Source organism: Equus caballus, chromosome 12 (genome assembly GCF_041296265.1).
Source record: "Equus caballus isolate H_3958 breed thoroughbred chromosome 12, TB-T2T, whole genome shotgun sequence".
In the NCBI taxonomy this organism is placed as follows: domain Eukaryota; kingdom Metazoa; phylum Chordata; class Mammalia; order Perissodactyla; family Equidae; genus Equus; species Equus caballus.
The window spans coordinates 29,310,952-29,329,626 of record NC_091695.1 but is presented as its reverse complement, the minus strand read 5'-3'; the positions used below and the strand labels follow the sequence as shown (position 1 = coordinate 29,329,626).

The 18,675-nt window shown below is 36.4% G+C and overlaps 1 protein-coding gene across 1 annotated transcript; it reads right to left on the bottom strand.

The window, feature by feature from the left end:
* Positions 1-9,281: 9,281 nt before the first annotated feature.
* Positions 9,282-10,241, bottom strand: LOC138916480 (olfactory receptor 5A2). The gene has a single exon (XM_070229126.1). The coding sequence runs from the start codon at positions 10,239-10,241 to the stop codon at positions 9,282-9,284; it is 960 nt and encodes a 319-aa protein (XP_070085227.1).
* Positions 10,242-18,675: the final 8,434 nt, after the last annotated feature.

Here is an 18,675-nt window from a genome sequence, read left to right as displayed (position 1 = left end):
TTGACTAAGTATTTTCCTCAGTGGAGAAATAAGGAGAGTACAAAGTAGAAACAGCATTATGGAAAGATAGTGAAAATTGTGTTTCTTGAATACCTGAATTTGTAGATTGATTGTCAAAACCTCATGTGTGCATTATAAGTACTATTTTCCTTCAAGTGTATTATAATAGACCAATTGGCTACATCTTAATGTGTTTAACCATTTTCTCCATGTAGCATATAGGTTGTTTCCAAATTTTTGATGAATGTTTTGAATATATATACTCTGAAGCATTTTTTACATTTGAGTGTGATAGGCAGCCTCCAAGATGGTCTCTAATGACCCTGGCTTCCTGGTATCCATGGGCTTGTGTAGAACTCTCCTATGTTTAATATGGCTAACCCATGTAACCAAGGATATTGGCCTCCTGCTCTCAGCCAGCACCACCGTGACAGCTGCATGAGAGATCTATTTTGGAAGTGGACCCTTTAGTCTTGGTCTAGCTTCAGAGGACTCAAGCATTGACCAACTACTTGAGTGCAACCTCATGAGAACCCCCTGAGCCAGAACCATGCAGCCAAGTTACTCCTGAATAACTGACCCACAGAAGCTGTACAAGGTAATAAATGTCTATTTTTGTTTGAAGCCACAAAGTTTTGTAGTAATTTCTTGCTCAACAATAGCTAATTAATATACTATGAATAGATACCACTTACTCAAGAAGAGTCAAATTTTTGTGATTCTTGGTATATATTACAAAATTATTTTCAGAATTAGGGATCTTTCATCTTTAATGACAGAAGAAAAGAACTGAAACTGGCTGAAACAATCAAGTGAATTTACTAGCTCATAAAACTGAAGTAGTCAGAGAAAATTTGATCCAGTGGCTCAAATAATGTTATAAATGTCTAGTTTCTTCCACAATGTCTTCTTTAACTGAGGGTATTAATTTTGGAGGTTTGGGTTTTTTTTTTTTTACATATTCTAATGCTTCCTGCCTTATCTTTTTATCACCTTATTGTTGTCTTTTCTTTTTCCTCTTTGTTTATTTTAGAGCCTCTGTCTGGTGATTTTTGGCTGTCTTTTCCTTTTGCAAAGTGAGGCACTGAAAAGCAAGATTTGAAGCTTGGTGTTTATGGCCAGATATTGTCTCCTTGTGGGCTTTCTGCTAGGTCATCTGGGGAGGACTTCACAGTTGTTCTGATGAACCCTTTCTGAAAGCATCAGAAGGTGTTTTCTCTTGAGCAGGTTTTTCTCCACACAGGAATTCTCCAGTCTCCTGCCCAGGAGATGCCAACCCAGCTGGGAGTGTTCTGAGAGTTGAATGAATGAATGGAGTAGGTGTGTGGTGGAGGGAGAATCTCCCTTTTCACTATGTTGATATTATCTTAATTCCTCTATGTTTAGCATTTCCCCTTAGATATGTCTGATGAGACTGAGCCGATACTTCTTGGGCCAGTTCTCCAGAGAATAAACCTCCAGTCTTCTATTAGAGTGAGGAAGGGATAATGGGGGAAGAGGAGGAGTTTCCATGATGCTAGAGGAGGGGAGGGGCTGGTCTAGGAGTCCAGTTGTTCTTAATATATTTTTCAACAAAATCTAAAGTTTTAAGCCCACCCACTATACAAGTGCCTTGTGCCTTCAATTCTGATCCTTTTTGGGGTCTTGCAATGGGAATCAACTTGCTTTTTCTTGGTTTTTCTTCATCACTTTACTCAGGACCCATAACTTCCTGATTTCTTGAGTCTGTTGATTATTCTTCCAACCTCTGCTGTCCAGGGTGCAACTATTGTTGTCATTTCTTTTGTTATCCATATCTTGGTGATTTTATAATTTGTTTGGTTTTTTTTTAAATTGTTATTGTCATTTTAGTTGGGCTTCAGGAAGGAATAAAGACAAATGTGTGGATTCAGCCCATGATGTCTAACAAAATATCATAACTATATTTTCAAATTCCTTAAACCGTTTTATATCTTCACCAGAAATAAGCAATTATATAACATTGTTCATTGTATTTTCCCCAACAGTGAGAAAATATAAATTTTTTTGAGGAAGATTAGCCCTAAGCTAACTACTACCAGTCCTCCTCTTTTTGCTGAGGACGCCTGGTCCTGAGCTAACATCATGCCCATCTTCCTCTACTTTATATGTGGGATGCCTACCACAGCATGGGGTGCCAAGAGGTGCCATGTCCGCACCCGGGATCTGAACTGGCGAGCCCCCAGCCACCAAGAAGCGGAACGTGTGAACTTAACTGCTGCATCACCAGGCCGGCCCATGAAAATATAATTTTTTAATTATTTTAACTTTTTAAGTTTTTGGTAAGGAAGATTGCCCTGAGCTAATATCTGTGCCAATCTTCCTCTACTTTTTGTATGTGGGATGCTGCCACAGCATGGCTTAATAAGTGATGTGTGGGTCTGTTCCAGGGATCCAAACCCACAAACCCTGGGCCACTGAAGCACAGCACACAGACTTAATCATTACACTACCCGGCTGGCCCATCATTTCTTTTTTTACTGATATTTCCTTAGGTAGAGAAATTGTTTGAATTTTCCTTTATTACCGTTCAAATGAAATGTTTTGTTTGTATGTTTATATATTTTCAATCAATTTCATCCAAATGTTTCACCTCTACTCATAAAAATGTAATTAGCTTACACTGTTATCTTACTAATATCTATAACCTGGTGATTACTCACAACCACATTTTTTAATGTTCCCAAAGTCTTATATCTGAGTAACAAATACATACACATACATAAATGTACATATAGTTAAGACAGAATAAAACCACATTTTTCTTTTGTTCCAAAACTATAATTAGCCTATAGTTTAAAAATTTAAATTGCAGTATATCGGAGTTGACTGAAAAGCTGAGAAATTCTGTATCCCATGAACAAAATCCAAAATAACTTTAATTATACATTTTAATTGATCTGAAAAACAATTTTGTTGAAACACAACTTGATTAATTTTACCCTAAAAGGCCAATTCTTTTTAAAACAAAAAAAGTAATGTATATTATTACAACGTAATAGAGCCCAGAAGTTAAATATTCATGATGACCATATTTACCTCAGAAGAACTCTACTGAGAACTTACCTGTCCCATGAATTATATAATTTTTTGTTAAACACTTTCAGGAACTTTCCTGAAGCTAAGTTCCTGAATTACAGTGCTGAATAATAATTTTTTTAGTGGTTTTTTTTTTTTTGAGGAAGATTAGCCCTGAGCTAACTGCTGTCAATCCTCCTCTTTTTGCTGAGGAAGGCTGGCCCTGAGCTAACATCCATGCCCATCTTCCTCTACTTTATATGTGCAACATCAACCACAGCATGGCTTGACAAGTGGTGCCATGTCCGCACCCGGGATCCAAACCAGTGAACCCCAGGCTGCCGAAGTAGAACGTGCACACTTAACTGCTGCACCACTTGGCTGGCCCCATGAATAATAATTTTGACTTAGTAAGAACCAAATATGAAGATTTTTACTAAAATACAAAAGTTAATTCATTCCACAAATATTGATTAAGCACATACAATGTGCCAGGCGTTATTCAGATAGTAGATCATTGAAGGTCCTGTTAACGTAAGTGATAGAAATCAAGATAACTAAGAGTATGCTGTAAAACAATCTTCCCCTCTCTCTGTGGAACCCAAAATAGACAGGCAGATAATGTCACAGAAAGATTTACTGAATTGAGACTCCTCCCCATCCTACTCTGAATCCTGCTAAAACTCTTATAAGAGGCAGGTTACCCTCTGAGGGTGGAGGAAAGATACTATCAAACTCAGCTTTATGGAAACAGGCTGAAGACATCCAACTGGTCAACAGGTACATGAAGAGATGTTAAACATCACTAATCATCAGAGAAATGCAAATCAAAACCACAATGAGATATCACCACACCTATTAGAATGGCTATCATCAAGACAAGAAGAGATAACAAGTGTTGGCATGGATGTGGAGAAAAAGGTATCCTTACATACTGTTGATGGGATTGTAAATTGGTTCAGCCACTAAGGAAAACAATATGGAGGTTCCTCAAAAATTAAAAATAGATCTACAATATGATCCATCAATCCCAATTCTGGGTATACACTAAAAGGAAATTCAAGCAGGACATCAAAGAGATATCTGCATACCCATGTTCACTGCAGCATTATTCACAATAGCCAAGATATAGAAACAATCTAAGTGTTCATCAATGCATGAATGAATAAAGAAGAAGTGGTATATATATATACACAATGGATATATATATGTATATACATATGTATGTATACGATGGAATATTATTCTGCCATGAGAAAGAGGGAAATCATGCTATTTGAGACAACATGAGTGAATCTTGAGGGCATTCTGATAAGTGAGATAAGACAGGTAGAGAAAGGCAAATACTGTATAATATCAATTATATGTGGAATCTGAAAAACCCAAACTCATAAAAACAGAGAGTAAAATGATGATTGCCACAGCATGAGGGTGGAGGAATAAGGGAGATGTTTAAGGGTACAAACTTGCAACTAGAAGTAAATAAGTCCTAGAGATCTAAAGTAAATTATAATGACTGTAGACAACGATATTATATTATAATATTCAAACTTGCTGAAAGATAGATCTTAATTATTCCCACCACAAATAAGAAATGATAATTATGTGATGTGATAGAGGTGTTAACTATTGCTACAAAGGCAATCATGTCACAATATGTAAAGGTATCAAATCAATATGTTGTACACATTAACACAATGTTATACATCAAACATATTTCACTTAAAAATATTTTCAAATTTTTTTAAAGGACACATGCTGAACACCAAAAGGAAAAAAAACAATGAGAAATTAATGATGAATTACACCTAATTATAATTTTAAAGTAAAAGTAAATCAAATTAATAAAGGAGGCTAGAGCCTTCATTAAAGGTGTTTAACTTGTTAAAACAGGAACATCTCATGCATGGTCTTCCATTGAAAAACTACCCCCAGGGATGACATGTGTGATGAAAAGTAATTCCAGAGCCTTCAGAGATCTGAAAGCCACAGATACCAAAATTGTTAGAGAAGGTATACCTGCTTGCCTTTTGGTAAAAATAGGGACCTCAAGAGAAAAAGGGACATCTAGAAACTAATACAGACAATACAGCAAATTGTAAATAGCATCTGGATAGTCAGGATACTGGACTGGTAGGTGTGTTGAGATGCAGGACTTCTCAGAACCCACTACTTCCTCTTTAGGCTCAAGGACACCTCCCCTCTGTATCTCAGCCCCAGATAGAGTCTTATTTCCAATTGTGTCCTAGACTGAGGCTCAAGTTGAGGGGTGAGACAATCCATGCTAGGATACTTCCTTAGCTTATAGCTGTTAGAAAATGAACTGTGAGCTTCAGTGTATGTCTTATATAGGGACTTCCTCCATCTGATCCATGTGGATCAATTTTGCTCCTTAAGGATTTCTTAAGATGAAAACAACCCCGTCTCTCTTTGCATAAGCAAGAGGTTTTATTAGAACAACAAGAATATAACATACAAAATCAACATGATACTTTACTCATGCTAGTTTTTCTATTTATGTTGACATTTAAGTCCAATTTGATATCATAGTTCTGTTTCAGAAGAACTTTGTTTTGAGAAAGACATGAAATTGCTCTTCTTCTATGAGACCTACTTGGGTCCCAGTTGCCTATTTATTTATAGTCTTGTCCCACCAAAGTGTGTGATTGTCAGTCTTGCAACTATATGGTGCCAGCCATCTAGTCTGGCAACACTAAAGGGAGTTGCTACCATATCCAGTTTATAACAGTTCCAAGCCATGACTGCAACAGCCTGCTATGGCCATCTCTTTACTTGTAGGAGAGAGAGGAACCTTATCCCTGACCAGATCCATGGTCAGCATTGCACCTAGGAGGGCTTGACCAGCATTAGAAGAGGAAAGGAAAACATGAGAAGAGTGAGGATGGAATAAAAGCCACAAAGGCAAGATATAAGCAGTTGGTTTATGTTCCCCAGTTGTTTAAGAGATGTTATAGACAATGAGACACACAAGAATTCAGGGAAGGTAGTCATGGATCAAGCTTATGGGAGAATGCTGGTATACATGGTGTATCTGCTTATTTGCAAGTCAGTCAGGCTCTCCCCACTCAACTGTAGGTCAGCAAGATCCAGGTCAGTTGTCTGGACACAGGGAAGTGAAATGCAAGTGTTTCCTTATTTGTGTGGATGTTCACAGAATAGGCAATCTCTAGGTTTGTCTGGGTTTAAGACTAGAAACATGAGATGATTAATCTTTAGAAAAAAGTTTAAAATCTCATCAGAGCCCACTTAATACATCAGTCACTAATTTATGAGTATTTGAGTGAATGAGTGAGTGTGTGTGTTTCTAATCATACATATCTAGCAAAAAAATTAGGGGAATGTATGTATTAGATATGGCCAATAACCAGGTTTCTGAAAACTCTAAAAATTAAACAACAAAATCAGATCATAATAAACAAATATGTAAAAAAGGCATTTCAGGGACAAAATATTTCTTAGACCAAAAGAAGTAAGACCTGTTAATTAATCAATCTGTAAATAATATATTGATTAGAAATGAAGATAGTCACTTAGAAGAGAAAAAAATGAATGGTTGGGGAGAAACATTGGTAGCACCTCAGCCAGTCAGGACCCTATAGCTGGACACATCAGGCACTGATACACATTATCCACTTTGCTTTGATTCCTTTCTCTCCAAATAGACTTTTGATTGTAATTTGTTCTTCCATGTGGTTTCCTCAAAAGCACAGAGAATTGTGCTATGGGCACAAGTACAAGCTTGGCTGCTTTTTTCTTCACTGAAAACTAAAAATAGTATTGGGGCTTATGCAGAACTGTGAGCTTGATTAACTTCAATCCACCTGGAAAAGATTTTTGGAGGTTGCAAAGATGAGTGCCACACCCTGGATTGTGGTAATTTTACTAAACTGATTCAATCTGCAGCTGGCTAGCTCCCTTGGAGACAGATGTACCTTGTCCTGCTTCAAATAGTTATAAAATGCTGGATTCTTTCAGTGCCAAATATATTCTGTTTAATGTATGTCTGTTTGTAGTCACATAATAAATGCTCTTATTTGGGAAGTATTATTTAACATGCAGCTTATTGTAAAATGCAGATAATTTTTGGTTTATTCAAGCCTTGTGACCAATCCCCATCTTGTGCACTGGATTTAATAATTATTAATGAATGAGCATTACTTTCTCCTTGGTAGTTGGACAAACTGCAAAAGTACTTTGTATCTTCTCAATGCAAATAAAAAGTTTCCATTACTGGCGAACATATATGTGGCCAAACAAGAAAGATTTTTGTAATACCTTAATATCCAGAGTCTTTGTTCAGCAAAAGAAAATTAGACACAACAGATCAGTGACAGCTCCATGTAAATCCAAAGCATGAGGTATTTTTTCCTTTGTTTATTTATTTACTTATTTATTGTTCCACTGAATTTGGTATTAGGAGAATTTAAGCTTAGCTACCAAAGGCAAATTGAGGGATAGGAGCTCAGTGAAGTGGAATACAGATAAACGTAGATGAAAAACTGGTCATAAGGGTAAGAGCAGGGTGCCCAGGAAGCTGAGAGAGTCGGTACAATGGTAACATTTCCATATGTCATCACCTATATGAACTTGAGTTCTTTCTACTTCCCTAAGGACTGCTTCCTATATGCAAAAGAGGTACCAGAGGTGAGAGGTATGGGCTTGCCTTTTACTGAGACAATTATGTCCCAATTTGAGTAGACATTTCAAAGCTACTTAATTTGTCTCTTTTTAGCACATTAACCTGGATTTCTCCTGATTTATATAAAATTGACTAATTAACTAGTACTATGAGCTAACAGTTATGAAGTATTGCCATATATCAAACAATAGGCTAAGCCCTTTCATGCATATTCTCATTTAATTGTTATATCTGCTCTATGTGGTAGATACAATTATTCTTCTCATTTTACAGATGAAGAAGATAGGGTTTGTAAGTAACTTGCATAAGGCCACATATCTTTAAAATGGCAGAGATGAGATTAATAATCACAGGTTTGATGATTTAAGAATACTTAACAAACACCCTTAACTACTCCTCACTATAGTCTCTGTAGACCCACTTTCTAACACATCAAAGCCATTACAAAGATCACATTTCCTACCAAACTAAGGAAACATCTTCTACTTCTTTAGCTCAGATGGTGATAAATCATTATAGTATAATAGTAATAACAATATCACCTCATGAGCATTTTCTGTACACCAGGCACTATTCTAAGTGTTTACATATACTGATCCATCTAATTCCTCACAATAAGCCTATGAGATAATTACTATTAATATTCCTATTTTACAGATGAAGAACTAAGGCACACACGGCCCAAGTATCTTATCCAAGGATATACAGGTAGATACTCATTTACTCACTTATTTATGGCCTGACCAAGAGAGGCCACAGCTGAATAAATTTATTCTAGTTTTTACGGCTGGTTAAAGGACACTTAACAAGTTCTTAGACAATGTGGAGGAGAAAAATCACTCTCTTCAATTCCTTGGCTAAATTCTTCACAAATTTATCACAAAATTGATGAAAACAGAGAACCTTTCTCACCAAATGAAAGTGTGCTCCTCTTCTGTAGATTCCTAAGAAACTTTGAGTGTTGCTTAGAAAGGTGTTACTTTAGACTGAAGTGACAATTCCCTGGTTTTCTTCAAATCATTTCAGTGACCAATTTTTGTATCATTGATTGAATTAGCCATGAGGTCAGCCCATTTGTTCAGTCATTAAGGCCCTAAACAAAAGTTTTCAATCTCTTTCCTGCCTTACTACATCTAAAGAGTCAGGACTATACCCCCACCAGTCACAGTGGCTCACGATAGTCATGATTCTCAATAGGGAAGGGTGTCTGACTTGCAGTGCTCATCTGCCCTAAAGGAAACATGTTAGAACCTCGTAAGATGGAAAGGCAATTGTTTTTAGAAAAAATGTCCCTGTCCTCAGGTTATTATGCTATATATTCCTATCCTACCTTTAGAATCGTCACCCTGAATGCTGGACTAACATTTTTTTAGTTTTCCTCCTACAGACAACAACTCTATTTTGATGTTTCAGATTGCTCAGTCTTTGTCATGGTGAAGCTTTTTCCTAAATTGAGCATTTATAAGCTGAATCTACACAAATCCTGGTAAACAAAAATCATTGTGTCAATCAACTAGTCCAGAACTACATGAAAGTCAGCATAATTGACCCAACTCACAGCTTTATTGTAAACATTACCTCGGGGTCAGAAAAATGAGTGCTCATGAGAAAGAACATGTTTCCTTTCCATAGCTTTCCTTACAGCACTTTTAATCTCCTTATTTCTAAGACTGTAGATGATGGGATTCACCATAGGGATCACCAGAGCATAGAACACTGACACCACCTTGTCCCGGTTTAAGGAGTAGCTGGAACTAGGTGTCATGTACATGAAGAGACCAGAACCATAGAAGAGGGTCACAGCAGTCAGGTGAGAGCCACAGGTGCTGAAGGCCTTGGTCCTACCTCTTGCTGAACTGATCTTCACGACAGCAGTAACGATGTAACCATAAGAGATGAGGATCACAAGGACAGATACCATTCCAACAACAACACCCACAATGAAGTTCACCACTTGGCTGGTGAAGGTATCAGAGCATGACAGAACCAGGACTGGAGGAAGGTCACAAAAGAAGTGGTTGATTAGGTTGGGCCCACAGAAATCATGCTGATAGACAGAGTATGTTTCAATCAAAGAACTAAGGAATCCACCCACATAGGCCCCAGCCACCATCTTTAAACAAAGTGTATGGGATATGACAGCTGTGTAGAGCAACGGGTTGCAGATTGCAGCATACCGATCATATGCCATGGCTGCCAAAAGAAAGCATTCAGTCAGCCCCATTCCACAGAAGACAAAGTACTGCGTGGCACACCCAATGAAGGAAATGGTTTTCTTCTCTGTGATGATACCAGAGAGCATCTTGGGAGTTGTGGAGGATACATAGCAGATATCTAAGAAGGACAGGTTACTGAGAAAGAAGTACATGGGTGTGTGTAGGTGGGAGTCCATCCTGATAAGGATGATGAGGCTCATGTTCCAGGCTAGGGTCAGGAGGTAAATCCCCAGGAACAACACAAAATAGAAAATTTTCATTTGAGGATGGTCTGAAAATCCCAGGAGGATGAATTTTGTCACAATTGTGTTGTTCCTTCCTACAGCCATAGAACTGCATCCTTCATAAAGGAAAGAAGCAATCTTGTGATCAGTTAGATTTTGTTTGTCATTATTTGAATGGATGTTTTCTAGAAGGTCATATAAACAGTTAATACCAATAACGTCCTAGCCACCTGTTGGGCAAAGTCTTCTCGGAGGAAGTCGGCCTATGGTAATCTCTTGGCACTATTTAAAATCTGTATGTTATATACTTCGTTGACCAGAAAAGAATCCATCTAATAGAGCAGAGAGCAACTGGGAGTCAGTAATTTGAGTTTTGTCTGAAGCTCCATTCCTAACTCCTTGGAAACTGTGGAAAATTCACTTCATCTCTGAAGATCCTCATTGTCTCAACTGAAAATGGGAAGATTGAATCTAATGAGTCTCAATGTTCCTCTGGACTTGGGTTTCATATGGCTTTTTAGAATTCTGACTTCAAAATATAAACCCAAATTAATAATAAAGTTAGGAATTTCTTATATTTTATAAATCTTTAGTATAAGAGTCCCAAAAGGCACTAAACACAACAGGCTATAAGATTTCACATATTCCATTTTGAGGGAAGCAATTCAACCCATAACAAAACATTCTATTCTTTTAAAGTAAAACTAAGAGAAATGTGTATATATATATATATATACACACACACACATATACATGCATGTTTAGAACTAGAATTTTTTTCTAATTATATAATTTTTTTATACAAGTCACTCAATAAAATGCATGAAAAGATCAAAAGTTGGACTAACTCATCAGTACCATTATGAGATAGAAGTGCTATGGACGTATCTCCATGGGGGGAGAGGGGAAGCAACACCAAAGTTGACTGAAATTGGGTGAGCCATGTGGTCAAAAACAAGCAAAAACCAGTATCTCCTGAAGAAGAAAAGCTGAACATGGTTCATTAGATATTTAAGGATAATAATTTCAGTATAAGCAAAGGACAACTTTGATGTCATCAGGCCAACCAGATTATCATTCTGAAGACATGAGGTAAGCCCATGAACATTTTGCATTAAGAAAGACAGGTCATTGCATTAATAAAGACCTCACTAGTGTAAGATCAAATGAGGAAATATAAATGGGTGTAAAAAGGTAGAAGTGCCCTAGAGAAGACCCGATGGTAAAATCAAAGTTGTTGATATTTTATCATTTTATAGAATTTGATTACACAGCACATTTACATCAAATTGCAATTATCTGATTGTGTTATTCATTCATCATATTAAACACTGTTCTACATGAAGAGGTGTTCAACATCACTAATCATCAGGGGAATGCTAATCAAAACCACAATGAGATACCACCTCACATCCTTTAGAATGGCTGTTAAAAAGACAAAAGATAGCAAGTGTTGGCAAGGATGTAGAGAAAATGGAGCGCTTGCATGTTGGTGGGATTGCAAATTGGTACAGGCGCTATGGAAAACAGTATGGAGGTTCTTCAGAAAATTAAAAATAGAACTACCATATCATCCAGCAACTCCACTCCTGGGTATATATCCAAAGGAAATGAAATCAGTATCTCAAAGAGCTATCTGCACTTCCATGTTCATTGCAACATTATTCACAATAGCCAAGATATGGAAACAACCTAAATGTCCATCAATGGGTAAATAGATAAACAAAATATGAGATAGATAGATGATGATACATGATAGGTAGATAGATAGATAGATAATGAAATATTGTTCCACCATAAAAAATAAGACTGTCTTGTCATTTACAACAATGTAGATAAACCTGGAGGATATTATTCTAGTAAAATGTGCCAGACACAGAAAGACAAATTCTCCATGATCTAAAAAAAATCAAAATTCATAAAAGTAGAGAGTAGAATGGTAGTTTCCAGGCGAATAGATCAGTAGGGGCAGGTATGGGGAGAAGACAATGAGGAGATGTTGGTCAAAGAGTACAAAGTTCCAGTTATTCAAGATAATTAAGTTCTGGGGATCTAATGAACAGCATGGTGACAATAGTTAACATTACTGTATTGTATACTTGAAGTTTCCTAAGAGGACAGATCTTAAATTAAATTTTATAACCACACACACAAGGGTAACTATCTAGAGGTGATGGGTAAGTCATTTAGCTTGACTGCAGTGATCTTTTCACAATGTGTGCATATATACAAAATCATCAAGTTATACACCTTAAATATAAACAATTTCTATATGTTAAAGGGATCTCAATAAAACTGTTAAAATAAATAAATAGTGCTTCTAGCTTTGTGTTTTCTAAAATTTTAAATCTTCTCATAATCAGTCACTGATTGAGCACCCAAAACCAAGACCACTCTTCACTATGACATCAATCTGGTAATCCTACGGAAGAGGAAATGATGAGTTTGGTGTTTCTTATCTTAATAAAATCTTCCCTACCAGAATGTAAGCTACTCAAAGACAGGCAGAGAATTTTCTCTGTTGTATCTATCCTGAGTCCCTAGAACAGTGTATAGGACCCAGGTACAGAAAATATTTATATAAAAAAATGAATTTTTTTCACTGCTTATCCTGAGAGCTTAGCAGAGTGGCTTATAGAGAGTACTCAATTATAATAATATAATATAATTATATTATATATATAAGGCTTATTGAGTACCAAGTACTTATTGAGGGCTTATTGAGTACCAAGTACTGTTCTAGGGACTTGATTTATATTAACTCATTTATTCATTTCTGAAGGTGGGTAGAGTTACTCTGCCCTTTTACAGATAAAATGTGGAATAGGCTGTAAATTTATAACTGTCATGTGTTGGATGAATGAGATAGGAGGGAAGGAGTTGGACTTACTGAATTACTTTAGGAAGAAGTGTCCTGAGATCTCATGCTACAAGAGAAGAATTATTGATTGCTTTGATCCAATAACATCTTTTGCAAACTTCAGTTCATCTGCATTTCCACTGCTCTATGCGGGGCTTCGGATTCAGTCATTTTTTTATACTTTGACTTCATTCAAGTAGTAATATCTGTTTCTTGAATTCCTGCTCCTTTATTATGAAGTCTTCAACATGGCCTTTGGGAGCTCATTATTTTAATGGGCAGGTGTAGCCACACTCTTTCACCATGTGGCTGCCTGTCACTCACTCCTGCATCCAAAGTAAAAGCCCAGTGATCATTAGAGCTAAACATTTCTGGTTGATAATTGTTCTCTGAGGTGACAAGGAAAGAGGCCAACCACCCATCACCAGAGTCTTATTTACAGTCCCCTGTCTTATTCTCTTTGGAGCTTTCCCTGATCTGGCTCCGGGAAGATTTCCTTTTGCTTTGATGGACAGCTTACCCTTCATTGGAAGTAAACTGCACACAAATAGATCAAGCCTTGTACTGACGTATAGTGTTTAAAAACACAAATTTCCAACTGAAAGGGTTGAGTTCAAATTCTAGCTTTGTCCTTTTATCTACATAAACATGTATGAAGTTTTAAAATCTCTCAAATGTCAATTTCTTCACCTGAAAAACTGAGCAGAGAGCTTGTTCAAAGAAATAATATCTGAGAACTTCCCAAATCTGGGTAAGAAACTGGAATTACAAATAAATGAATCCTATAGAACCCCTAATTTCATCAATTCAAAAAGACCTTTTCCAAGGCATATAATATTAAAACTGGAAAAAGTCAATAACAAAGAAAAAATATTAAGAGCAGCAAGGCAGAGGAAAATAACCTACAAAGGAATCCCTATCAGGCTTTCAGCAGATTTCTCAACAGAAACATTGCAGGCTAGGAGAGAATAGAATGATATATTCAAAACACTGAAAGACAAAAATTTTCAGGCAAGAATACTCTATCCAGTGAAACTATCCCTCAGATACAATGGAGAAATAAAAGCTTTCCTAAATAAACAAAAGCTAAGGGAGTTCATTGCCACTAGGCCTTCCTTACAAGAAATGTTGAAAGGAGACCTCTCATCTAAAACTAAAAAGCAAAGGTTTACAAAATGTTGAGCAAGGAGAAAAATAGACAAGTAGAATCAGAAAACTGCAGCTCAATATCAAGAAAGGTTAGTAAAAACTTAATTAAAACATAAAAGATAAAGGTAAGGAAAGCATCAAAAATATCTATAAACACTTCAATTTAGTCACAAATCCACAGCACAAAAAAGAATAATTTGTGACAACAATGACCAGAGGGGAAGAGGAAAGGGATGTAACCTACTTAGGCTAATGGAAACAAAAGGCTATCAGAAAATAGACTATCACATCTATGAGATCTTTAATCCTCATGGTAACCCCTAAACAAAAATCAGAGCAGACCCACATCATAAATAAAGTGAAAACCTTCACAGGAAACCACAAAACTGAAATGGCAGTCAGAAATACAAGGAAAAAGAAACAATGGAAATATAGAACAACCAGAAAACAAGCATCAAAACGGCAAAATTAAGCCCTCATATATCGATAATCACTCTAAGAGTAAATGGATTGAGTTCACCACTCAAAAGACACAAAGTGGCTGGATGGATTAAAATAGAAGACCCAACATTACACTGCCTCCAGGAAACACATCTCAGCTCTAAAGACAAACACAGCCTCAGAGAGAAGGGATGGAATATGATACTCCAAGCAAATGGCAAACAAAAGAAAGTAGATGTTGCCATACTTATATCAGACAAATCAAACTTCAAGATAAAAAAGACAGTGAGAGACAAAGAGGAGCAGTATATAATGATAAAAGAAACATTCCATCAAGAGGACATAACACTTATGAATATGTATGCACCTAACACAGGAGCACCAAAGTAAATAAAGCTACTATTAATAGACATAAAGGGAGAAATGGGCTATAACACAATAATAGTAGGGGACCTCAAACCTCACTTACGTGAATGGATAAATCATCAAGGCAGAAAGTCAACAATGAAACAGTGGCCTTAAATGAGACACTAGACCAGATGGCCTTAATAGATATATAAAGAAAATGACATTGAAAAACAGCAGAATACATATTCTTCTCAAGTGCACATGGAATATTCTCAAGGACAGACCATATGTTGGGAAACAGGGGAAACTTCAATAAATTTAAGAATATTGAAATCATATCATGCTGATCACAATGCTATGAAATGAGAAATCAAGTACAAGAAACAGACTGGGAAATTCACATTATGTGGAGTCTAAGCAACATGCTGCTGAACAACCATTGCATCAACGAAGAAATCGAAGGAGAAATTTTTTAAAAAGTACCTGGAAAATGAAAACACAACATACAAGCTCTTATGAGATGCAGTAAAAGGGGTCCTAAGAGCATCCTAGGAGATAGCAATACAGGCCTACCCCAACAAATGAGAAAAATCTCAAACAGGTAATCTTAAACTACATCTAACACAACTTGGAAAACAAGAACATACAAAGCCAAAAGTCAGCAGAATGATGGCAATAATAAAAATTAGACTAGAAATAAATGAAATAAAGACTAAAAGAAAAAAGATCAACGAAACTAAGAGTGGATCTTTGAGTAGATAAATAAAATTGACAAACTCTTAGCCAGACTCACTAAGAAAAAGAGAGAAGTCTCAAATAAATAAAATTAAAATTGAATGAGGAGATATTTTAGTGAAAACCACAGAAATACAAAGGACTATAAAAGAACACTATAAAAAAACTATATGCCAAAAGATTGGAAAACCTAGAAGTAATGGATGCATACTTAGACTCATACAACCTCCCAAAACTGAATCAAAAATAAATAGAGAATCTGAATAGACCAATCACAAGGAAAAACATCAAAATAGGAATCAAACACTTCTTAAAAAACTAAGGCCACGATCAGATGGCATCTCTGAAGAATTCTACCAAACATTCAAAGAAGATTTAATACATATCCTTCTCAAACTATTCCAAAAAACTGAAGAAGATGCAGCACTTTCTGATTCATTCTATGAGGCTAACATTACCCTGATACCAAAACCAGATAAGGACAACACAAAGAAGGAAAATTACAGGCCAATATCACCGATGAACGCACATGTAACATTCCTCAACAAAATATTGGAAATAAAATAGAGCAATATATTAAAACGATCATACACCATGATCAAGTGGGATTTATACCAGGGATGCAAGGATGGTTCAACATCTGCAAATCAATCAATGTGATACACCACATTAATAAAATGAGGAAGAACAATCACATGATCATCTACATAGATGCTGAGAAAGCATTTGATAAGATCCAACATTCATTTACCATAAAAACTCAATAAAATGGGTTTAGAAAGAAACTCCCTCAACATAATAAAGGCCATATAGGACAAACCCACAGCCAACATCAAACTTAATGGTGAAAAACTGAAAGCCATTCCTCTGAGAACAGGAACAAGACAAGGGTGCCCACTCTCACCACTCCTATTCAACATAGTACTGGAGGTTTTTGCCAGAGCAATTAGGCAAGAAAAATAAATAAAACGGAGTAAAATTAAAAAGGAAGAAGCCAAATTCTAGGTGTTTGTGATCAATGTGATTCTATATATAGAAAACCCTAAAAAATCTACCAGAAAGGTATTAGACATAATCCAAAGCTACAGCAAAGTTGCAGGTACAAAATCAACTTATAAAAATCAGTTGCATGTCTATACACTAATAGTGAACTAGCAGAAATAGAACTCAAGAATACAATCACATTTACAATTGCAACAGAAGAATAAAACCTCTAAGAATAAATTTACTCAAGGAGATGAAAGACCTATAAGCTGAAAACTATAAGACATTAGTGAAAGAAACTGGAGAGTGATAAAGAAATGGAAAGATATTCCATGCTCATGGATTGGAAGAATAAACATAGTTGAAATGCCCATATTACCTAAAGCAATCTACACATTCAATGAAATCCCAATCAGAATCTCAATGACACACTTCATGAAAGTAGAACAAAGAATCCTAAAATTTATATGGAACAACAAAAGACCACAAACAACCATAGCAATTCTGAGAAAAAAGAATCAAACTGAAGGCATCACAATCCCTGACTTCAAAATATACTACAGAGCTATAGTACTCAAAACAGCATGGTACTGATACAGAAACACACACACACACAGATGAATGGAACTGAATTGAGAGCACAGAAATAAAACCACACATCAACGGACAGCAAATCTTCAGCAAAGGAAGCAAGAACATACAATGGAGAAAGGAATGTATCTTCAAAAAATGGTGTTGGGGAAACTGGACAGCCACTTTCAAAAGTATGAAACTAAACCATTATCTTACACCATCCACAAAAATTAACTTTACATGGACTAAAAATTCGAATGTAACACTCGAAACCATAAAACTCCTAGAAGAAAATGTAGGTAGTACACTCTTCGACATTGGTCTTAGCAGCATGTTTTCAAATATCATGTCTACTCAGGCAAGGGAAACAAAAGGAAAAATAAACAAACGTCATTATATCAGACTAAAAAGCTTCTGCAAGGCAAAGGAAACCATTAGTGAAATGAAAAGACAACCCACCAACTGGAAGAAAATATTTGCAAATCATATATCTGACAAGGGGTTAATTCCCAAAATATATAAAGAACTGATACAACTGAACAACAAAAACACAAACAACCTGATCAAGAAATGGGCAGAAGATTTTTTTTTTTGAGGCAGATTAGCCCTGAGTTAACTACTACCAGTCCTCCTCTTTCTTGCTGAGGAAGCCTGGCCCTGAGCTAACATCGTGCCCATCTTCCTCTACTTTATATGTGGGACACCTACCACAGCATGGGGTGCCAAGCAGTGCCATGTCTGCACCCGGGATCCAAACCAGGGAACCCCGGGCCACCGAGAAGCGGAAGGTGCGAACCTAACCGCTGCGCCACTGGGCCGGCCCAAGAAATGGGCAGAAGATATGAACAGATATTTTTCCAAAGAAGATATACAGATGGGCAGCAGGCACATGATAATATATTCAACATCACTAGTTAATAGGGAAATACAAATAAAAATTACAGTGAGATATCACCTTATACCAATCACAATGGCTATAATTACCAAGACAAAAAATAACAAAGTTTGGTGAGGATGTAGGGAAAAGGGAACCCTCATATACTGCTATTGGGAATGCAAACTCCTGCAGGCACTATGGAAAACAGTAAGGAGATTTCTCAAAAAATTAAAAATAGAAATACCGTGTGATCAAGTTGTCCCACTACTGGGTATTTATCCAAATAATATGAAATAAACAGTCCAAAGAGATTTATGCACCCCTATGTTCATTGCAGCATTATTCACAATAGCCAAGATTTGGAAGCAACCCAAGTGCCCATTGACTTATGAATGAATAAAGAACATGTGATGTATACATCACATTGAATACTACTCAGCCATAAAAAAGATAAAATTGTCCCATTTTCAAGAACAAGTATGGATCTTGAGGCCATTATGTTAAGCAAAATAAACCAGACAGAGTGAGACAAATACTGTATGATTTCACTCATATATGGAAGATAAACAAAC